A 23,818-nucleotide genomic window follows, 5' to 3' on the forward strand; every position below is an offset into this window, starting at 1 on the left:
GGTAAGCATGTAACATGTAAGACTGATTATATTTGCCACTACAGACAAAGGGGATTTCTTCCTCTTTCACTCAATTTCAGTGTCTAAAGTCTCAGTCACAATGGGTAAGTACAGGTTGATTTGTATCAGCTGTGGGAATGGAGCCTTTCCCACTCTTTCAATGCAGGTGCCTTGAGTATTTCACAATGCACGTGGAAAGCAGCTACTTCCATCAGTAGCCCTATGTTTTCTTTGCAAAATGACAACAATTATAGCGGGAGGTGGAAATTAGACCGGGAGACTTCTAAACTCCATGAGCTAATAAGGGCGTTATAGCACTTTGCTCTAACTTATCCTGGGAATAGGCAACAGGATTTTAACAGGGACTATACCCCTATAAAGCCCATATAAATCGTTTATTTGCTAACCCAAAGCACCAGCATTACTCTGGTTCTAATTGCACAGAAGCTGGTGGCTAAGTCTGCAACCCGCTCCACACTTTGTTTTGAAAAGTTGAGCTTTGGGGCAGGAGTATCATGAAGAATTAGCCAATTCTTGTATTTCACATTTTCTGAAATGCATCTCTTTCTTCCTGGGGCACAAAGGTTTCCAGAATAGATAATAGAGAGTTTTTGCAGTATTGCTGGAGCCATGATGACTGAAAGAAAATGAAAGAGGAAAGGTTTGGTAGGAAGAGGCAATATCTTCAATTAGATCAACTGGCATCATTGGAAAAAACAGACAATGTTGCAGCACAGAAGTCCTTATGATGCAGAAAGAGATTGAGAGCCCCTAGAATTGTCTATTTGTTTCCTCAACTCTATCAGATGGTGCAATAAAAGATCTTATCGCTTCCTACACATGCCAGCTCTCTGTGTAGGAGTTGTCCCTCCGCACTGCAAATCTGGTCACAAGCACTATGTATCTTCCTCCAACCACAGCAAAGCATGGCCTGAAAAAAAAAAAATAAAAAAAAAAAAATTCACACCTGCTCTTTCTTCTACCCCAGCACCTCTGGGGCTAAGCTCTAACTGTGTTAAAACATTTGCTAAGTCTTCAGTGAGTGGTTAACAGCCTCAAGGCTGGCTCTGCACAGTGCTGCTTGCTCACTACTAGGAAATCTCATTTCAAAAGCTGGACCCAGGGGGTCTCTCAGCACTTCTGCAGGATCAGCCCTTGTAACCTGTGTCTGTTCTGGCCCTACTGTGGTCCCTTCCCTGCTCCAGTTGCTGTTCTGATCATCTATTTTGTATCTTTCATTTTGAGGCATCACTGAGGAAAAGAAAAACCCTTGAAAATTACGTGTTTTCGCAAGCAGGTGGTTCTGTTTTTAAGTGCTCTCTTGTATGTTTTCTGCTTTCCAGCTCTGCACGTGCTGTGGGACTCCTTTTCTCCATCTGCCACTAGATGGTATAGCTCTGGCAGGCACTTGCCAGCTGCTCTGCACCCTCTGAGATGAAGTCCCCAGAACAGCAGCACCCTCAGTGCTCCTGCTGAGCACCCCGTCTGCACAGGCTCCCTTTTATGTCCTGAGGGTGTGTGGCCAGGGCTAGCAGGCTTTCTTACTGCAGTTGCCATTTGCTGGATAAATGGGAATCATCCGTTCACCAGCAGGCAGTCCTTTTCCAGATCTTTTTTTTTTTCTTTTTTTAATTCCAATTTTTTTTTTTTTTTTTTTAATCCAGGTCTTTTAAAAGAACTGAAACAAAAATACAAACAAAAACCTATTTTTTTCACGGTTGTAAAACTTTTATAATAGTTTTGTATTTCCTTTATGTGCTCGTGAAAGAACATTAGCTGAACATGCAGAAAATTATTCAGCAAAATTGTTATTAGTCTAGTTGATGAAAGAATGTGATGAGATATGAACCAATTTTGTATTAAAAAGCATGACTTGGGCTGTTAGGCCTTGAGTGATTTGCTGCTTTTTCACGTTTGATGTGCATCTCTCTGGTAGGTTTATGTGAGCCCGTTCCACTTTTATGTTTCCTTGCTTTGTTACTAAGCTGCCTTGTGTCACTGCTATTCCTACTGGGGAAGCAAACAGGAAAGCCAAAGCAGAAGTGGAAAGAACACCACGTATCTACCCATTAAGTGTTTGTGGCACCCACTTTCATCCTTTTCAGTCATCTGATTTATATCTGAACTATGCAGCGGTGTTTTTGCCAGATTATTTGTAATCATTTTGTAATTTATGAACACACAACACCTGCTTGCAGGTTTGGGTTGGACTTGGCGAGTGGCTGGCTGGGGTTTGGTCAGACACTCCTGAGCAGTGTGAGGTGTGGAGGTTTTTGGGGCTGGATCTTGCTGTTTGAAGGAGGGCAGCTGCCACTATGCCTAGTTCCCGAGCTGCGTGGCATGGGGACGAGGAGCGGGGTGCCAGCAGAACACGGGGAAAATCGTGTGTGGAGTTTGTGACTCACACCATTTGCATCTGGCTCGGCCGAGCAGCGAGGCAGCCCCATAGATTTCCCATACAAGGGCCAAACGCCTTATTAATGCGGCGTGTGAGGCGCTTTTAGGCGACAGCTTTGAACCAAAGGGCTCCTAGACGCTATGGATGGACTCAACCCTGTGTGCTTATTCACTCAACACCCCCGAGCATGCGGGAGGAGCCTTAACCAGCCCCTGTGTGCGTGTGGAGGGGATGAGCTCCCGTGTGGGGGCTGAGCGGCCACAACGGGACCCGCAACGCCTCAGCCCTGAGGGGCGCCCGCTTCCTCCCCTCAGCGACCGCCCCCCCCTCCGAGCCCCCCCCCAGCCCGCACTGCGGCTGCGCGGAGGCGCCCGCGGCTGCTCTAAAGGCGGCCCCGCGCATGCGCCCGCGCCTCAGTCAGGTGACGGGAAGCGGCGGCGGCGGCGCTGAGGGGCGGTGATGGAGCGCTACGACAGGGCGGCGCTCGGCGGGCTGCCCGCGCCCGAGCTGAGGTATGGGGGGATGGAGGGCTGGGAGAGGGGGCTCTGGGGGTGGAGGGGGCTGGGGGAGGCTCGCAGTGAGGCCACGGGGTGGGGGGGGCTGGTGCCGGTGCTGCCAGGCCGCGGGGGGAAGGCCTGGGCCTAGAGGGGGGGACCCGGGCCTGGGGGGGGGGGACCAGGGCCTGGGGGTGTCCCGGGTTTGCTGTGGCCCCGGGCAGGCTCCGAGGTGGTAAGGAGGGGAGCCACGCTGGGCCCGGGTTGTAGGTGGGCTGGGGGGAGTGCTGGAAGCCTGCAGGAGGGGGATTTGTCCTCGTCAGCGCTGGGGTTGTGGGCTCCGGGTGGTTTAGGGGAGGTCTGTGTGTGGTGTCAGTGCGGGGAGGTGCTGGGGAGGTGTCTGAGCAGGGAGCAGGGTCCCGTTTTTATGCCTAAAGGATAGGGGAGGTTTAAAGGGGTTGGGCGTCCCAAGCAGAGAATGCTTTGGGCAAGCTGTAGTAAAAGGAAAGGCTCAGAGCAGCTCTTCTCTAAGCTATTTAATATGCGGTTTAAAGGTATGGCAGTACGGTGTGGCCTAACTGGTAAAAAGTGCTGCTGGCTTTGATGTAAAAGCTGTCTGTGGCCACACATCGCTGTCTTTTTGTGACCCTCAGAGAATGAGGTTGTGTTTGTTCTTTGCTTTCCCTTTTCCAAAGAAATGTCAAGGGCAGAACGTGATTTTATGCAGTATGTTGTGGTACAAATATCTTTGGATAAAGCCTTTGAAATCTCAGTAGATGTCTGGGAGTTCTAAGAATCGTGCATCCCTGACTTGAATTGGCTTTGACGGATATTTGTGCTTCTGTCTTAAGGACTTTGAAGGCCTTTGTGACTTTGCTGTTGAGCCTGGTAGTCCTTGGAAGACAGAAGTGTATTGGTTGGTTTATGTATTTACTGCCACGTGAAGCAATAAAGCCAGCAGAGCGGTTGACAAGTGGTAGGAGCACACCAAAACAAGCTGTACCCGTTGTTTTGTAAATACAGAACCTGTTCTAGCAGACAAATTCCAGGGAGACCTTACCAGCTGCACTTGCCTTCAGTGTGATTCTCTTGGCCAAAGTCTTTTAAGTTTAGGTCTGGGAAGGAAAAAAAAAGTTACTGATGCTTTTGTGTAGTAGCTCGATGCGCTAATTATTGTTATGGCTGCTCCAGTTTTCTTAGTGGAAAGTAGAAAATTATTTTAAATGTAGAGAGACAGGACATAATAAAAAGGAACTTAATTTCCAACAGTAAGCTCTTAATAGTCATTCCTTGTACTTCCCTCTCTGAGTCTGCAGTGTTTGTCATTTTCCTAGACTCGTAGTTAGTTTTTTTTCCACAGGAAATAGGGATCTTCAGGAGTCCTGGGGTAAAATACTGTCATATTTGTCATTCATGTGTATCTAATATTAGATATAGGAATTTCATATTGATGTTATTAAATGTTGTTAGTGTTTGCAAAACACTAACAGAAAAGCCTAAATACTGCTACCTGCCTTGTTAGTGAACTTGAACTGGCAGTCAGTGCATCATTCTCAGTGCTGTGGCTTTCTGTTGCAGGCAGGGAATGCATACTCAGTCTTCACAGCTTCCAGGTGCACTTAATTCCTGCAAAGTAAATGGCTTACTTCTCTGGTTCTTGTGCTGTGTCAGGCATGCATACTCTGACTTCCTTCTATGTGTAACTTTTCTTATTTATTTCAGAAATGAGGGTTCATTAACATCAACTTTAAGAACACTTCTGTTCTTCACAGCTCTAATGATCACATTACCTGTTGGGCTGTATTTTTCATCAAAGGCTTATATATTTGAAGGTAATTTTGTTTCTGCCAATTAGCATTGCTGTTACAGAAATAGGAAAAGTTCTCCTTGTTTGGAACATTTATTTCCTTAAACAAACAAAAAATCCTGTAATGTCTAACTTGAACTAGAAAGTCATATAAATGTTTGATGTATCTTTAGTTGCGTTGTGGTCTGCAATTTAATATTTACTGTTTGTTCCTCAGTGGTTTGTCATATATGGGTGCAGCATTCCCTTTACCTAAAGGGTATCTAACACCCCACTTCTTCAGAGCTGTACCAGAATTATCAGGGATATGTTTCCTGCAGTTATTGCAAACTAATTGTTTTTTCAAGATAGATTAATGCTATTTACTGAACTTGTTTGCATTTCAAAACATACCTGCATTAAGTGTAAACCACTGAAATCAGCTGCTTTTAAGAGCAGTTTCAATGTATAGCTAAGTTGGAAGGTCCTCCAGGATGGTTCTCCTTTGGTGTTTACTGCTATATGTAGTTCTGAAGGATGAAGCTGAAAGCTTGCTAAATAAATTTCAAGTGTATTTTCAGCGTATTATGTTTTGCTTTTCTTTTGTTGTTGTTTTTTAAACCTGAGGTGTTGCAAGCTGAGCCTTAACTTTAGTGTGTCAGTTAATGGCAAGATCCGTTAGCATTGCTAGGATCGGATTTGTATTTGGGAGGGTGTTGTTTTGGTGTTTGCCTTTTTGTTGTTTCCTGATGAAAAGAAACAAAGCTTTGTCTTCTGGTATTTTTAAGGCTTGTTTCATGTGAGAGGTATCATGTATTTTAAGTGGTGAGTTGTTGTTTTAGAGCTTAAATTCAGACGGTAGAAGTTCTCTAAATTGTTGTTCTGTAGATTTATCCTTTATAGCAGCAATCAAGCTATGTAATTGTGTTGGTCCTCTATTTTCCTGCCCCACAATGATTTACACTTGTGAAGAAAGGACGTTGAGGTTTATTTGGTGCTGGAGGATAATAAGAAGTGGATGTTGTAGAACTGAGCTGTTGACTTCAAAGTCAGGGTATTTTATCTTAAATATTTTGCAGTGTTGCTTTATATTCCAGGAATAATTTAAGGTCTGCAGTTACCGTGGTGCAATCTTTCTATGAATCTTTCTGAGATCAGTCTTTTGATGCAGCAATAAATGTAAATTTTGGTCTTTTGAGAAAGTTGTCATCTTCTCTTTCAGCATTGACAACTAATACTCTTTCCTTCTCTTGTTTCCTCAGGTACCTTAGGAATGTCCAACAGAGACAGCTATTTTTATGCTGCCATAGTTGCTGTAGTTACTGTTCATGTGGTACTTGCTCTGTTTGTGTACGTAGCGTGGAACGAAGGTACTCGACAGTGGCGGGAAGGCAAACAGGACTGAAAAGAAAATCGTCGTCTGATACCTACAGACTGTACATACAATTTTTGCGGGTTGAATGAAAAACATTCTTCAAAATGTATAATACTTGTGTACAAAGATGAGGCTAATGTCTCGATTCTGTTCAGTTACAGTAAGACTTGTGCTTCTCCTGGATGTGTAGCAATATGTTGTCAGATGCTGATGGAAGTTGTACGTAGCTGTAGCCAGCTTCTACTAGCATGAGCCAAGGAGGTCTTTACCTGAAATCAGAATGAAGTAATTACTTAAAAAAAAAAAAAAAAAAAAAAAAGAAATCATGATAATCCTGTAACTATTTTTGTCATTCTCTAGTGTTTTTCTGGCCTTTTCTGAGAATAATATTGGCATGAAACAAGCATTACATTTTCAAGTAACTGAATTGCTAGTTAAAAGGCAATATATCTAACTTACTGTCCAATTGAATTCAAGATGAGATTTCTTAGTTTCCCCGCTTCTGAGCATACAGTCCAGCTGTGCGTTCTGTGCTAATTCCTCAGGTTACTACATGTGTGGCTACTTTGTTGGCAGAGGTGGAATAAAGGCAATAACTGAATTGGCAGCTGTTTGCAGTGCTGGGCAGAAGCTTTTTACCTTTAGGAATTGAAAGATGTCAGAAAAAGCTGAAGATGTTCTCTGAAAAACTCATTAAGGAGCAACCTCTGAAGTCTGTTAAAGTATTCTGGCTTCTCACCACTGTACAGTGCTGCTTTCTGGTGTCTGTAAGTCACTTTGTTCAAATTACAGATAATCATGCAGGGTGAATAGGTTATTTAAAAAGTAATGCATGGTTAATGTGCTCAGTGACCCTAAAGTGCAGTTACAATTTGAGTCAAAATACTAGACAAGTTTCGTCTTCTGTTAGGGGAAATTACACCTCAAGGAAGGGAGAAAAATAGTAATTATGAGTTTAGAAGTAATTGCAACAATAGAACTGGTTAGGAATTCATATGTCGTCTTCCTAATTTGGAATACTCACTTTCTCTCATTTTCAAATGTAATTTTTGATTATGGTGTAAAATTTAATTTCTTAATTTCCTTTTGTAATGTTTTGGGAGTGATTGTCTTAGTGCAGCGCTCATCTTTCTGCTCTTCCACAATTAATTTTGATGAAGCAAAAGAAATGGTGTAATATATTTTTATATTCCTGTGTATGTCCTTGATAATTGCTGAAGGATGTGACTGGATTGCCTGTGGTGAAGGAACAACAGTAACAGCTGTAACAACCCACATGAATGGGCAGTAGAGGAACAAGCGAGATGTAAGGGAGAAAACAAGCTGTACATGTCCTTTATGAAGCAGAACACAAGTGATCACATTATGGCAAAGTTGCTTTTCTTCATAAATATAAACTTGTACAGGGTGGATCGATGCAATATGTTGATCTTTTTTCCCCTCATTTGTGTCTGGAGACTTTCTGTAGTAAAACCATGGTGAAATTTGTGTTATAGAATAATAAGCTGGATTTCATTTCTCTGTTGTGCCGTGTTAGCAGGCTACTTACTCTGCAGATAAAAGGTTCTAGCAATGCACAGGACTCTTCTAATGCTGTTGATTGCTTTTAAGCTATTGTACTTGAGGTCTTTCTGTTAATTTGAGTTTTCCAGTTTGTTGTATTAGTTGAGCATTTTTGGAAGTGTTTTGCTTAATAGACGACTTGGAATGATTGTGTTGATACATCTGTCTTTTGTAACACAGACCCGTAAGTGAGACAAATCAGGTATCTTTATGCAGGAGCTAGAAGAATGTGTTTCCATGGTTCATTCCTCTTACCTCCACCCTAACCCTGTGTGTGTGCAAAAACACACACTGTGTACTAGGATGTAGCTGAAGCATTACCAATGACTTCTACAGAGGAGTGCAATGCTAGCACTAATCAGTCTTTACTTCTTTTTTTAGGAAACATTATCTTTTCTCATCCAGAAGTCCATTGCTAGGTTGCTGCCAGCAAGCTGGAGAACAGCATCATAGCCCCGAAATACAAGTTTCAGGAGTTTGTACATTGCCATGTTGGCTTCCTGTTCTCCAGTTTAGAGATGCTGTAGAACAAATACTGCTTTTTACTAAGGAACTACCCTGCAATACAAGGTCCAGTAAATAAATGCTTGTGCTGTACAGTTTTTAAGTAATATCTTTAATGATGCTTATGAATAGCACAGCTTACAAGTAGATCAGAGATCAGCTATGGCATTGTTCAATAGCCACAGTCATTTATAACAGTATAAATGTGAAGAAAGTTGTTCTGTACTAGCTGGGTCTAGTGCTATATCTATTGTTTCATGTACCAGAATTCCTAGACATTAATTTTTTAGGAATAGTAAGGAAACAATTGCTTATAATTATAACAAAAATCTAAAGAGTTTGACCTGTGCTGTACATAGAGCCACTACAATATCTCAGCAACTAGTGATGGGTAACAAGAGTTAAGCATTAATCCATCCATAGGAAGGTCTTTGCCTTTGAAGGTAATGTTTTGATCCCCAGTGTTCTCCCTGAGAAGAGGTAATTCCTGAGTCTCTGGACAGTTATGGACAGTAATGGTCATGGACTACTGGGTTTTGTGTTGCCTGTGCTTGGAAGCTGAAAACCACTCAGGTAAGTGGCGCAAAGACAGCAGTCAAGCGGTGGAAATACACCGTGACTGGGGAGCTCAAAGAACAGAAACTGCAGCCTTGTGCTGTAGTGTACGTGGAATAGATGCTCTGCTGGGACTCCTGTTGTGCCTTAACAATACTAAGATTTATTTTATTTCAAGAGCTTTATTGCAGTCTCTTTGGGTTGTGTTTACTTCCCTATTTCCTCATGTCCCTGTTAATGTCAAAGTTAATTCTCACCTTTTTTATTGTGTAATGGTCATTGTGATTGTTCTAGAGCTTAAATAATACTGTTTAAATGTGGAAACTGATCAAAGCTGTGGAGTAATCAATATTTTTGTTGTGGTGCTTTTATTTTCTATTAAAATGATACACAATTTGTAATGATGTAGTACTTTAAAGTGGTGCTGTGATTTTGTTCATTTTGTTACTAGGAATGGATATGAAACAACTGTTAAAAAGACAAAATTGAGAAATGTGGCCTTTCAGTACTTGAAAACCTTCTCAGTAACAGTCCATTGCTTTTGTATAGGTTTACAGTTACGCAGTTTAGCTAGAGCAAGCATTTTGAAACTGAGTTTGCAGCAGAAATTTCCTGGAATGTTTCCCAAGATTATGAAGAGTAAAGATAATAGGGGGAATTGAGAACTGGAAAATCAGGAACTTCTCAAACTCAGTTTAACTTTTCTTCTGTACTTTTTATCATCTTCCTGTTTTTTAATGTCTGCAGAATCCTGGTGTATTCCCAGCCTATGGGAGCATGCAGGTGATTGACTTTGGTTTGTGGTTAATGATGCCTGATTTAATTCATCCGTGAGCTGTTCCCACTGAGTGGGAATTTTCCAGGGAAATTGATGATCATGTTAACAGGAATTCTGTCATAACATTAATGTATGCACTTCAAGTAGTCTTTACAGTATATTGAAAGAAAACAAAATAATGCCTACTTTAGTTTTTGCTGTATAACAGCGGGCATAGTAATACAGAACTTAAACAACCTCTTCTGTAATTTGCATAATTATGATTGTCAGACACAAATTGATAGAAATCTGAAGGACATGACTTTTTCATGCTGTATTAGCAGCGTGACAAACTAGATGGCAGGCTTCCCTCTCAATTTCCCATGATGGGGGAGGAGAAGTTGTGCTTGCTGAGAAATTGTATTCTCACTTAATACAATGGTGAGTAGCAAAATGTTTGAGGTTGTTGCAATTCTGATGGTTTTCAAACAGCTGCATGGTTCTTGTAGTTAAATGAACTTCTGACAGCCCACACAACAGGACAGGGTGTGCTCAAAGCCTCCAGGCAGGAATACTGTTGGTAAGATTTCAGGTGAGTAGAAGACAGGACAGGAGAAGGCCTTTAAAACAGTATTTGCACGTCTTATTTCTGGGTAATGTACCTGGGTATGGCTGAAATTGAGGTAGGCTGCTGCCCATGGGAGAGGAAGGAAGGGTCCTGTGAAAGCAGAGGAGTGACTTGGCATAGCGTGAGGGCTGGCGTGTGCTGGCACAGCTTGGTACATGATGGCTTAGGCAGCATATGGTTTTGTTCAGAAATGTTTATCCCGTTGTTCTTTAGAGGATTATGCAGTCATTGATCTGAAATATTACATGTAAATCGTACAAAACAGCAAGCCAGCTCCATTCGTAACTTTCAGCTAAAGTTGTTCATAGGCTGACAGCCGTGCATCTCCTTTTGTGCAAATCTGGGGCACGCTTGCTCAGCCTGCTGCTGTAGAACTAACATCGTTACTAGCTCTGAGTCATCTCTTAGGGCAGGGTCAAGCCCTTGGAGTGGAAATACTTCTTAAATAAAACACCACAGAGCAACTGCCACCAGTGTTTCATTAGCTGTAATCAACTGTCACTTTAAGGGAGGCATGAGAGCTTCTAATTCACAGTTCACAGGAAGCGGTGCTTGCTGTTCCCCTGCAAGGGAAGGCTCCCTTGTGCTTGAGTGGGGCCTGCAACAAGGAAATACTGTATGATTTGGGGCCCCCACAGTCATTCTGATATCTGAAGGTGGCTGCTACGGTATGAATTGCTGAGATGGTGGGAGGGCTGAATTACAGTGCTGTGTAGCTGTGCTGAGCTGGGGGGTTAGATGGGACAGAGGGACTTGAATGCCATTTAAATGTGAAATGGTAAGAAAAAGTATGGGGGAAGTGATTTTTCTAAAAAGCATCTTTTTCAGATGCTGATCTTCCAGTTTGTACTGTGGAAAGAAGGGACAGAGCAATGGTGCTCCCATTTCTGGAAGGCAGGGATAGCAAATGAAGCTCTGTGGTGGAGGATGACTGGGAGAGGAGCTTGGAAAGTCATGTAGCCAACTTGTTGGCTGGCCCAGTGAATCCCAGCCTGGGACTGAGCTTTCTTATTGCTGCCTGTCATGTTTCAGGAAACTATTTGTCCCACAGGCTTGTGGTTGGTGTGTTCCTGTTCCGAGTGGTGCCTGGTGTTTCTCAGGCACCTTAATTTCTACTGGGCTTTTACTCTATCACTGACTACATATCAGCCTGGAAGAAAGCTGTTGATGCTTTGAGTTGGTGTATGACACTGTAATGTAATATTTTTAGTGTAAATGCCCCAAGGCATAGGCACAGGGTGTGTGTGATTAATTAAAGCTGCTTTTAATTGAAGGGTGATTTATGAGTGAGAGTAATGCAGTGAAAGTTAAAGAACAAAAACTGTGGGTGCAGGCCCATGTTGTGGGCACCACGGAGGAGCCATTTAATAACGTTGCTGGTTTTCAACTTCAGGATGCAGTTCATCTCTGAACTTCTGTGATCCATCCGTAATGCCAGAGTTCTGATGCTGGAGATGAACTGAAAATACCAAAGTTTAGCGCTCTATCTGGAGTGTTTCAGGTCATTTCAAGGGAACGAGTCCTTGAAGTATTTATTAGTGGTTTCCAAAGGTGATGGTGATGATTTGGGTGTTTGAACTGCTTTGATGGCTGTTTGTGTGTTAGGTACAGCTGTGTTTAAATGTGGAGGGGCTGTAGCCTGGATGGCAGATTCGGCAGCATCCTTCAGACTTGCTGTGTGGGTAGCAAATTGTTTGTGCTCTGTTTACTGTTTGCTTTCATACTTAATGGCTCCAGAAATGTTGTTAGAAATAATCTTGAATAACGGATGTTTAACTAAGTGAAAACTGGATCTTTACTTGTTTTTTATATTTGAAATAAAATAATAGCACCTCTCATCACGATGATGGCTGATCTGTTATATGTTAAACCAGTTCCTTTATATTTAGCCAGCATTTACTTCCAACCCATTATACTTCTGCAAGCAGCAGCAACTTCCTCACTCTTTTTTAGCACTTCTCCCTCTTTACATCTCCCAGCTATTTGCTCCAATCTGAAGCACTTGATAAATATTTTCCATGGTGAGACATCTGTTGTGATTCCTAGTTAAGATTATATTGAGCTTTACAGGGAAGGGTGAGGGGTTTTTATAATACTTGAGAGGGCTTTCCTGCCCGTGTGTCTTCAGAACTGTTAGTGATCTTAGCCCTTACATTTGAGACTTAAATGGTAATGCCAGGGAGAAAAGTTTCCAATTTTATAAATGATTCTTAGTTGGATAGCCATTTCTCATGGGCCCTGGGAAAAGTAATGAATAGCACTAAAATAATAGGATGTTTGTGTTGTCATAAGCTTGCAGAATACAAAACAGTCCAACGCTGCTTCCAAATGTAATTTTGTCTCAGCATACTACAGAAAAGTGCACTGGGTAGCAGATCTTCATGAACGCAGTGAGTTGACTGCTGTCCTGAAGAAATCACCTTATAACCTGATGTATTATGCTAAAGGAGTTCTGGGGAACAAACAGCAAATGCGTTTAAGTGGAAGGAGAGAGGTGCTCCGTGCAGTCAGCACCTGGTAACTCATGGGGTCACCAGGCCTGTCTTTCAGCTGTCTCCATAAAAAGGAAAAAAGAAATCATACTTCTCATGGGTGTAGACACACCTCAGAGAGGTAAAGGGATTTGCCTTGTGTTATGTCAGGTCACACATTTAAAATTGAAGGGTGGTCATGGAAAGGGACTGGAACTTGAATCATCTGACCTGCTGGCAGCAACATCTGCTGTTTGCCTCCATTCATCCACAGTGTTTGTAGGGATTGTTCTGGTCACATGTTGAATCTGTGGATATCAAGAATGTTAGCTGATTTTGTGTAGTTTGATGTTTTCTTCAAAGCCTGTTCAGCTCGCTCACTCTAGTGCACGCTTCTCTTTGTCAGTTCTTCTGAGTATCCCACGAAATCCCTGTCTCAGCAGGTCTTCACCTTTTTTTTTTCAGCTGGCTTCAGGCTTCTCTGGTCATCTTTCATGCATGCCTCATCTGTCTGCTGCTTTCCTCCCAGCTCCTTCTGAAATCTTCAAAAAATAAGCTACTTCATGTTTGCACATCGCTGGAGGATGCTGCTGCACTTTGCTTGTTCCCATTATTCTTTCAGTAGCATTAGCACTGTGGTTTCATCCTGCTTTGCTCCCCAAAAACACAGCCCTGCATTTGCCCACAAAACCTTGCTGGGAATGAGCTGTGGTCAGGATGCACAGCATGCATGTGGTATCTGAGAGAACGGCTGGCATGAGGCTGGGAGAATAAGGAAGTGAGTAAATAATAAAGGAATTAGACTAATATAAATACCCTAATTTTTCATGTATGCCTTTGGGTACGTACATGTCTTAGTCTTAGCTCTAAGCAGTTTGTTTGGGTAAATACATCTGAGCATGACTAATCTGCATTTGTCTCCTTCTCTCCTTTCCCAAAACATTGTACCATTTAAAATGTTTCATTTTTCTGTGTATAAAAATATTCTTCTATGATCCAAAAACTTTTCACATTTTTCTAGAACAATTGGTGGAAGTGTTTTTATTAATCCTTTTATTAAAGTGCTTCTATCTGCAATACACAATGAAGGCAAGTGAATTGATTTTTTGAGACAGGCTGGCTTTCTATCCTACAGAAATGATGACTCATGAGATTCACCCAGCCCTCATCTGTATTCCTCCCCCAGCTAATAAGTTAAATGTGAGTTTTATGTTTGTATTAAAAGGCAGCCTGTGCTTACCTCACCAGGGAGCTTGTTTGAACATTGAGTTCACGAGCGGAAAACTTTTTTGTCGAAGTAAAACTGTGTTTCTGGGCATTAAGGTGCTTGAAAAATGTTCCTTTATCTTTGAGCTTGTTAGTAGTGCATATGGAGAGTATCGGGCTGCATGAGATACTTTGCTGATAAAAAAGCAACTTCTGTTGCCATTCTGACTGACACAGTGCTGCAAGTGGTTGTGCTGATGGAACGAAGAAGGGAGCGTGGAGGCACTTCAAGTCAGTGTTGCTGCTGGTGTCCTGTGCCACAAGAAGGCTGGAGCTGGCTGCCAGATTAATGAAGCCAAGCTTGTTTAAAGCTAAATCGAGTACGGCCACGCAGTTCTGCGGTGCAGATGTGCCGTGAGCCTGCAGCTCACTCCAAGGCTCAGGAAATACCAATGCCACCTACTTTTAGGGCTGCTGTGCGTGCATAGCCACAGGACTCAAGGTAGGGCATTGCTCTGGGGCAGCCTCCAGGGCCTGTTTTAGGCACAGCTCCAGAACCCAGTGTGCTGCTGTGAGGTGGAGGGCCTAAAACCTGGGAACCGCACTGGGGCTTTCAGGATGTGTGGAAAAGTCATAACAACCTGTTTCGTACTTGCTGGAGTCTGAGATGTGCAGAGGATCTTCTCTGTTACATTGCTCGGCCTAATTTAATTTTTTAATGTATTCATTAGATCAGCAGAGCTAGGAAAATAAATCTCTCTTCAGTTGACTTTTTAAGGGGTTTTCTCATTCCTGCTCCTGGGATTCTAGCATTTACTGAAACCTATAATCATCTGCAAGTCCTTTTCCAGTGCTTTACACTTTCAAAGTGTTTTGCCAACGCTAATTAGTTATGTTAATGAGAGTCAGAGGTTTCTCTGTATGAAAGCACAAGGAAAGCTTTTGCTGTGTTCCCTTTTTTTAATGTGGAGGAAGAAGTGAATATACTGTGGTCCCACATATCTATACATAAAACTCTGTGGTAAGTGCATAAAAGGGAATTATGCCTTCTCTAGAAGTCATTTGGTTTCAGTTAAATGAGGAAAAAAAATAAATTTAAAGCCAGGACCTTTATGTGAATCAATTGCCAGGAAAGCATCAATTGGGATTAAGGATGGAGCTTGAGGAACCAGCCGTGGTACAGGCTGCTTTGGAGAGCTGGCCTTGAAAAGTGGCTTGCAGTGGGTGTTCCAGTTGCATTTTTATTTAGTTGTTATATTTTTATTTAGTTGCATATTTAACTGCAGACTCTGAAGCAGAGATGCTTACTCCTGCTAGAGAGCTGAGCCTGATGCTGGTTATAAGATTTGATCCTTTCATGATGCAACTATTGTGTAACCCAGAACAGAGCTGAACTCCTGAATTGCTTTTGCCTAGGTGCCGTCAGCATCTGTCTGCAGATGGTGCATGAGGCCAAAGCAGTGACAGTCTGGACAAGTGTCTTGCCCTGTCTTCCCTGCTTTTAATTATTCAGCAGCTCTACAAAATGAAGTCCTGTTTTTCCAAGTACTCCTTGGTGAAACCCAAAGAGGTAAAGCAACAGCTAGAGAGGCAAAGCTTTGCACAAAGAAATCCACACTGAACATCAATTTTTCCCTTTCCGGTCACTGCAGCCCTAATACTGCCTTGCAGATGTTGCGTTGACTGGTTTACTTTTGAAAAAATACTTTTGTAATTGATTTTCCAGGAACAATAAGAACAGACAACTATTTCCTGCCTTTGCCATTCCCTATGGTGGGAAGGGTTGGCTGTATTTAGAGAGACTGCAGAACAGGCATGTCCATGCTCTCCGTCGGCCAGAGCTGCAGGCATCTTTCTGCACGCCTCCAGCTAAGGCCAGACAGTCTGTTTAAAAAGCCTCTGGAGACTTGGCAGCATTTTTATTTTCCTGGAGCTCTCCACAACAAGTGTGCTGCTGTGAATGGAGTTCTCAATAAGAGAACCTGCAGAGGTGCCAGTGATTAACTGGGGCACATATGACAAAGGGTTAAGCTTTGTGTCCCACAGAGCGCTCAACAAAGAATGCATGGAGTACGCAGTGTCCTCCTGTCTTCTGAAATACCATCTGTAAGAATAAAGGACGAAAGCAACTTAGACCATTAACATCACGTCTTCCAATGGAGAGAAATGCTTGGGGCAGAGCAGCACGGGGGAGGAAGAAGAGACTCCGCTATGGCAGAAATGGAAGCTGAACTGTCCATTAAAGCTGAAAGACTGAAAATGTCTGGTGGATAATTCACGTTCTTGGCTTACAAACTCAGTTGGGATTTGGGTTGCAAGTAGGTCAAGCACCAAAAGCATAGGTGAGACACATCTGCTGAAAAATGAGGGGCACTCTGTGAATCAGTAAGGGATGTCTTTAGAGTTTTGTAGACAATATTTAGTTTTCCTTTGGATTCCCCTTAACTGGTACCAACAGCTTTCCTTAGTCTGAATTTCATCAGTGATCAACTGATATAATGCTACGTGTGGGCTGAATGCCGTACACCATTCCGAACTTATAAGCACAAGGTAAACCACGTGCCAGTGCAAAACAAGATCCCCAGAATTTCCAAACCCTCTTAAGATTAAAAGTACATTATAATGAAGATAGTATGTGTGCCCCCAAACACCTAATTTCCCAGAAAAGTAACTTACACAGTGCGTATTTTGCAGTTTGATGGTTTTCCATATGACATCCCCAAATGAATGGGGAAATCAGTAGCAAATGCATATGCTTGTTGAACAAGATCTTTATGAAGCATAGGGGCTGTTCAAATGCTTTAGGGGATGAGCGTATTTATTACAAGCTGATAATCCTTGTAACTTGTTATGTTAAAACATAAATGGATTAGAGCATAGTGTGAGAAGCGTGACAGTGATTAATAAACTGCAGAAATAAATATGCTAGAACCATAAATGATACTGTAATTCTTTAAGGGGAAGTTGCACCCCTGTTCCTTTACAATGGTGTTGTGACTCTGTGTTAGTCCAAGTTTGAGTCAGTGCCTCCATGAAAATCTCCTGACTTGCCTTCCAAAACAACATCAAAGATGAAGGGAGAAAAACAGACTTGACAAAACCAGGTCACTTCAGCAGCAAGAGCGGAGTGGGCTGAGCAGCTCTGCCTCCCAAACCAAAGCTTTATTTCAGGAGTGTTGCTGCGCTCCCCTTAGTGTGTCACTGGTGCCGTTCTCAGCAGTGAGGGACCAAAAAGCATCACAGCAGCAGACAAAGGGCTGCAGGCCTTTGCCAAAGCCTGGTGTCTCCTTTCAGAGTGCTGCTCTCCTGAGATGGAGGATATGGAGATGCACAAGGCATCCCTTCCCAGGGGATCTCCTTGGGTTCAATTAAGTTATTATCTCAGTGCAAAATAAACAACTTCTTTCACCTGGGGCTTTCCTGGGTAGGATTTTGAGCACAGCAACCTAATAATGTTTCCAGCTCTTTGGGATTTGAAATGGTGTTCTTGCCTTTTGGTGTAAGTAGAAGGTGATCACAAAGCATGTGGGAGATCTTTAATCTTCTAGATTTACGTTTTGTAGGTTTATCGTATTGCTTAAGCTTTCTGTTTCATCTTGAGCACTGGCAAGGCAAGCAGGTAAATAAAGGTAGGCCCAGAGCACATTAATGTGCGCTTTTTTCCTGAAATCATTGGAGCAGCCAAGCGCCCCCCCCCCCACAGCCCCCTTAACCACAGCCCCACCCTCCCATCTGCATTTCATAAGGGTATTAGTGGTGTAATTAATAGTTGTATAACAGTACCTAATTAAACTCTGATCATATAGTGTAAATTTAACTTGATTATCGTTAGCCTCAGTGAACTCTGCAGGAGATTAATCCCCGCAATTCAATCAGTGCAGAAAGCAACAGGGCCAGTCCTGCTGAGGGCTGAATTTCCAGCATCTGGAAAGGCTCTGCCCTCCGAAATCCTGCCGCAGGAGGTAGTGGCACAGAGCCCCAGGTGTCGGCCAGGGGATCGCATCACAGCCGGAGCCTCACCATTCCCCAACTGGTTAAAAGCCACTGGGCTGCCAGCAGGCTCCTGGGGTGTGCATCTTCACATCACCAAACAAGGAGTTGGTGAGAGGATTAGGGCTTACATAAGAGTTTTATGTCTGTACTGGAGCTACAGCCCCTGTGCGTTAGTGGGCTGTGCCCACTGATAGTTCATGGACACCAGGCCCTATGGAGCGACTAAAAGCCATGTTCTGTTCACGGTGAGACTTCAAATACAGGACCTGGTCCGTGTCTTACAGAAGCTGGTGGGGTTTTGTCTGGGGGAAGAGAGCCAGGGCAATAACGTTATTTGTTTATCTTGATTTCTCCAGATTAAAACGCTCTGTGCTTTCCTGCTGCCCAGTGTGCTAAAGAATGTTTCCCTTTTCATTTGCTAACACACCAAGTGAGCCTTTGGTAAAATCATCTTTTCTCCTGTCTCTAGTCCAGAAGCACAGAGCGTGGTTTTTGTCCTGTCTTTCACCCAGCACATCTGTTTGTTTGCCGCTAATAATAGTTTAATCAATGGGGCCGATCCCGGCGTGTTCTCAGCCTGACAGTAGCCCAGAAGACCCAGCTGACAGCAAGGCTGTTGTACGCGTCATTTTTTTTTTTTCCAAGTGTTTTGTGCTTAATTAAAAGCAAAGAGAAAGTTTTACTCTTGTTTGCATGAATGGTCACATCAAACAGTAGAGGAAAATCTAGGCCAAGCTGCTTTCAGCGGGCGAAGGAACATTATACCATTGCACCGCGTCCTTTCGGAGCAGCAATATCTCTTAATAAACGGCAGGGACCTTTTGAACTCTCTCTGAGGCGGGGAGCTTTGCTTTTCATTAGCAGCCCGAAGCCCACCTTGCCTCTCCCTCGCTCGCCGCGGCGTGGCTGTTGTGGGAAGATGTGTCTGCGTGGGATGGGGGACGAGGAGTCCCTGCGGGTGGAAGTGCACTGGGTGCACGCTCGTTGCCTACAGAAATGGTGCCGCTTATGTAACTCTCTCTATGAGTAATAAGGTAAAACTCTGACAACTCCTCTGCAGGAGGTTGCGGAGGGTTTGGTGCTCTGGGCTGATGAAAAGGTAAGTCAGGGATTTGTCTCTCGTTGCCCAGGTGTGTGTTAGCGTTGCTGGAAAGGTGCTCAAAAATGCCGGGTTTAAATGTGTTTGCAGCCAGTGGTGCTTCACGCAAGCACAGCCACGCTGCCTGAAACCCCGTTTGTTACGGATCGTTTTAGGGCATTGATGCTTTGTGAAATAGCTCTGTAACTTGTTTGTACTGCTTCTGATTTCCTCAAAGATGATCGTGTGTCTGAAACACAATTAAGAATGTGCTGTTCTTAAGCTTAAATGGCTTTCCCTTAAATTTTATAGTGCCAATAACACTTTTGAGTGAAGGCTGTGCTCGGGCAGCGAAATGCTTTACATTTAATGACCACAAGCTGTTGGTGTTGCTCAGAATGTGACTTGCTGGGGCTTTGCTGCTGTCGTTTGCGCTTGCAGAGTTGTGCTCCCTGTTTGTCCAAGCAAAACGTCTGTGTTTTCCATCAGGTGTGTGCTGGATGCTTGCGTACATGAGTGCTGGTACCCACCCCTGCTCTGGTTTAAGGCTGCAGTTGTGGGTCGAGGCAGGCGTGCTGCTGTGACAAGGGCTGGCTGTGTGTGCAACGGTCTCCTGCAGAGCTGCTGTGCCAGACGGGCACTTCGCAGAGCAGAAAGCAATCCCCGGCTGCAGCAAAGAATGCCTGGGCTTTGGGGGGCAGCGTTACAGGGGTTTTGGTTGCTCTGTTAGCTCTGTATGTGTGAGATGCTGCTAAAACTGGTGGCTTCTGGTCAAAACTGTTTAAAAAATAAAAGGGTGCAGAGAAGGGCTGGACTCTGGGTGTAAGCTCAGAAGATTCAAACTGTGGGACACGGTGCCTAAATGAACCTAAAGAGGCAAGGGGATCTGAATTCTTCCCAAAAAGCAGTGTGCCTCAATCCAGAGCAGCCTCAGGCTATGGAACTGGCCTTGTGAGGGTAAACGTTGTCCTAAAATGAACCGTGCAGCAGAAAAATCACTTGGCATTAGACACAGGCTCGTATTCCCCTGGGACTGTGAATCTCTTGTACTCAATTTTTAGGCTCCCTTTTTTATTATCTAAAAGCTACTTGATGTCACCATCCTTGTCACTTTTGCTTTTCCATTTGCTCCCTGCAACGTTCAGCTGGAGTAGCAGACTACCAGGGCCCACATCCTATTTTATCTTTGTCCTCCTCATCCTGAGCTTGTGTCTGATGGTCCCAGAGACCAGGCTGGTCCCTGCCTGGGTGCGAGGCTCTTGTGTGGGCATGGATTTAACCCGAGGGCTGCCCCTGACTCCTGTGGGCTCTGTGGGGACTTGCTGCCAGTTTTTATGCTGGGGTAGTGGTCGTTTGGCATTGCCAGTGCCCTTCTGACATGTTGCTGAAGCTTTGCCAGGAGCAGCTCGGACATTTTGTGCCCCAATCCCACCTGAGGAGCATCAGCAGCACAAGCTGAGGCTGGCTGCTGGCATCATCACACCTGGGGAAGGGAAGGGCTCTCACACAGCCTCCTCAGCAGCAGGTGTGGGACACCTCTGTGAGTGCCCTGGAGGGTTTCCCAGGTAGGTGGCTTTGCCATGCTACAGAAATGGCATGTCCCTTCAGGAAAAATAACATTGATAGCAGTTTTCTGCTATCTATGGGTGCAACTAAGAAAAAATAACATTATCCCTAGAGACTGCAAGTGGGTTGAGGCAAGAAATGTCTCATAATGCCAGCTGTGGTGTAGTAAAGATCACTCTGCGAGGCACAAATTGCCTCCAGGTGTGACCCATGCTCACTGCTCAGCTCAGCAGATCCCAGCTGGGGTTCCTGTTATCCACCAAGAGGCATAACAGAAGGGCGAGGAGGCAGGCTGGGTGCTTGAGGTGCCTTCTGGGTTCAGCTGGGCTCCCTTCCTTGGTCAGAAACAGCTGATAAATGTGAAACTGTGATTAGCGTTCAGATACAAAGATCTGCCTTCTGCTAGCTGATCCCATCCACAGGTAAGCAGATGTTTCCCTTTGCAGGTTCTGTAGGATCTAAGTGTAGGAGGATTGGAGCAGGTCCGTGCCCCGTTAGAGCTGCCTGCTGACAGCATGGGATTGGCAGTTCAGGTGCCAGAGCCCCAAGCAGGCACACACTGCAGGGGGCTGAGATCGTGGCACCCACCGAACTCACCCCGCAGGGAGAAGTTCTGCTTCTGGTTGCTTTTCTCCAGCAGTGGACACGCTCACTGGGTCCTGCTGCTCCTGGTGGTCTCAGGTTTTCCCCAGCAGTCCCAGTAGGTTATTTAGGTTATTTCACAATAGTGTTGTGTGTGCTTAGGCGAGGATTTTGGGGGGAACCTGCTCCCTGCCATAGTTGATGGCACCCGTTGTATCTGCTAGGTGTAGGAATTGGATCAGTTGCACGATACTGAGATGCTGCTGCTGTGCTCTGGCAAGGGGACAGGAGATATCTGGGGAAAGGCTTTTCCTCAGTCTGTCTCATCCACTTCTGTTTTCTCCAGTTGAACCAGTTTCAGCTGGTTGGAAGCTAATGAACCAGTTTGATCCTGGACTTGGAGCTGAACCAGAACAGCTTCGGTCACAACTGAGCTGAAAAGCTCAGCTTCCACCCACCAGGCTCCCTGCTTCTGCGGTGCAATCGAACAGAAGCAGCACAGAACTGGCCAGGAAACAAAGTAAATGCACATAACTAGTCACAAAATTAATTATAATAATTAGAAGTGATGGGCAACCTAGCTGGGAACTTAAACACAGCTGCCAAGAGTTAACCACGCCTCGAGGACTGCGCTCTGCTGTCACCTTGAGGCCAGCCCTGTCCTGCTGGGTCCCGATTGCTGCCTCTCAATGTGTCCTCTCATAGGATGGCAGGACCTTGTTCTCCTTCAAACCTCTGACAAAGTTGATCTGGCAAACAAACCACAAGGTTAGCAAGGAAAGGGGAATAGGGCATGAGATCGCATGAGCATTTGTCCTTAGGAAGCCAGACAAAACAGCGAGAGCTTTGCCAGCTTCTCTACAATGTAGATTTGTACGCAGGAATTTATAAAGTTTTAAATTGAACAAATGCTTAAGGCAATGAAAACTGCATGTTCAGTGCCCTGATGTCTCTTGCTGGATGTCTCCAGCACATACTACTGCGTATCTGGACATCAGACCTTATCACTAGCAGCTACTGGAGAGCCTCTCCTAGCTCATTAGGTGGTTGTGTCTGGGACAGGGGTGTGTTAAGACACCAGACTGCAAAGTGGAAATGAACAGATCCACGTGTGCAGTCATCAGGTGATAACAGCACTTTGTCGCTTCTGGGATGAGCCAGGCCAGAGCTGGCAGTGAGCAGTTGTTCCTCTTACAGACCCCAAGTGATAAAGCTGAACACGTCTCTTGGTGGTTGTGTGAAAGCAACGGGGGTGTGAGTTTTGCAGTATCTCTGCCTGAAGTTGCTCTAGGAACTCAGCTCTGAGAGTTGCTGGTCTTGACTTTTTTTTTTTTATTTTTTGTGTGTGTGCTTCTAGGATAAACTGAAACACTCTAGAATCCAGGTTAGCAGAACATCGGAATGTACACGCCTAAGAACTTGCCGCGTTAACCCAACTGTGAGGTTATAAATAACTGTAAAGACTCGAGTGAAAGCATCAGTGATAAAAGCAGGGGGAAGGGATGGGCCTTGATAGCGTTATCTGTGCAGAGAAGAGGCTTTCGGATAACGGGAGGTATCTGCATGTCTCCTGGTGAAACCTTGACATTTTAATGGTGTGTTCTTCGTGCCACCCTCTTTAGCCTTGTTGCCTGTTTGTTGAATTGGAGAACTGTAAATGTTTGTGTTTGTTCATTGCTGCAAGGGTAGGTGAACAAAGGTCCTTGAGAATTTTTAGGGCCAAGCAGTGCAAAACCAGAGAGAACGGTCGGGAGAATAACTCTGGGCAAAGAGAGTGAACTTGCTGGGAGCTGGAATCAGAAGTGCCTCAGCTTCAGAAAATAAAAGCTTTGCTTTTGGAGGGAGGATGGGAAAGAAGGAAAGTGACTTCCGACATGCAAATAAAAAAAACTAGATTAAATAATTGACTGTTCATCCATTTCAGCGTAGCTCTTGGAAGATTTCCCAGGATGTCTTTAAAGAGCTCATTGTTAAATAGTGGGATGCTCTTTCCCCACAGGTATGTGTTAAAATAAAAACATTTCATTTTCTTCACTTGAATCACACAAAATTGTTCACATAGAGTTGCTGGGCCTGGGGATTACTGTGAAGGCTTTTGGGAAATGGCTCTGCTGGGCTGCCTTCCATGAGATGCGCCGTGTCCGTGTAGCTCTACAGTCCTGGGTGTTGTCCAGCAGGGAAGGGGAGCAGCTCAGCACGCAGTCTTGCCCACCGGTCTGTAAATGGGAAACCGTAGGTTTGACTGGAGTGATGTTTAAACCTTTGTGTCATCAGGAGCAAAATTGGGTCTTTCTGTTCTTTAAATCACCCTTTTTCAAGACATTTAAAACAGTATAGTATTTTTTGCCTCAGTCTGATCGGCTAAGCCATTTTTTTTTCTAGTTCAAGTGTTTTGTTGCAGAATTAACATATATCTAATTACTTCCAAGCTTGTTTTAACATTATAACACAAATATATTCACATAGGAAGCAGTCCTCCCTTGTTTGCCTGAAGAACAGACGGGCTCTTTGCTGATATTGAACCCCATAAGGAAGGCTCTGAGCCCTGGTGGCCAGGTCCTGGTGTTCTCTGATACCCTAAGGAACCTAAGGAAGACCAATAAATTGCAATGTTTTCATTGAATTTAGTGGTCCTTTGATTAGATTGTCATTCCCTCTATGGACTCCAGGAGTGGAGTAATAAAGGATGAATAATGAAGGCAAGTACAGGGGTTGTTTCCGTGCTGAGCTGTGCCAGTGCCTCTGGCATGCCTGTCCCTCGAACCTATTTGCTGCTCCGATCTCATCTTGTCTAGAATTTGACTTTGAGTCTCCGTGGTGGGTGGATCAGGCAGCCCCTTGCCCAAAGCACTACTTCAGCTG

At 44.1% G+C, this 23,818-nt stretch overlaps 2 protein-coding genes across 4 annotated transcripts in view; both read left to right on the top strand.

Moving 5' to 3' along the window:
- PASD1 (PAS domain containing repressor 1) overlaps positions 1-23,818 on the top strand; it is a gene marked incomplete at its 3' end in the record, with an annotated part of 190,762 nt that overhangs the window by 82,584 nt on the left and 84,360 nt on the right. The window lies entirely within an intron of this gene.
- VMA21 (vacuolar ATPase assembly factor VMA21) lies at positions 2,826-9,071 on the top strand. The gene is made up of 3 exons (XM_082771236.1): positions 2,826-2,910; positions 4,615-4,724; positions 5,941-9,071. Exons 1-3 carry the CDS (start codon positions 2,858-2,860, stop codon positions 6,081-6,083), a joined length of 306 nt encoding a protein of 101 aa, XP_082627362.1. The 5' UTR covers positions 2,826-2,857; the 3' UTR covers positions 6,084-9,071.

This window comes from Aythya marila (assembly GCF_965140915.1).
Source record: "Aythya marila genome assembly, chromosome: 13".
NCBI classification, from domain to species: Eukaryota; Metazoa; Chordata; class Aves; order Anseriformes; family Anatidae; genus Aythya; species Aythya marila.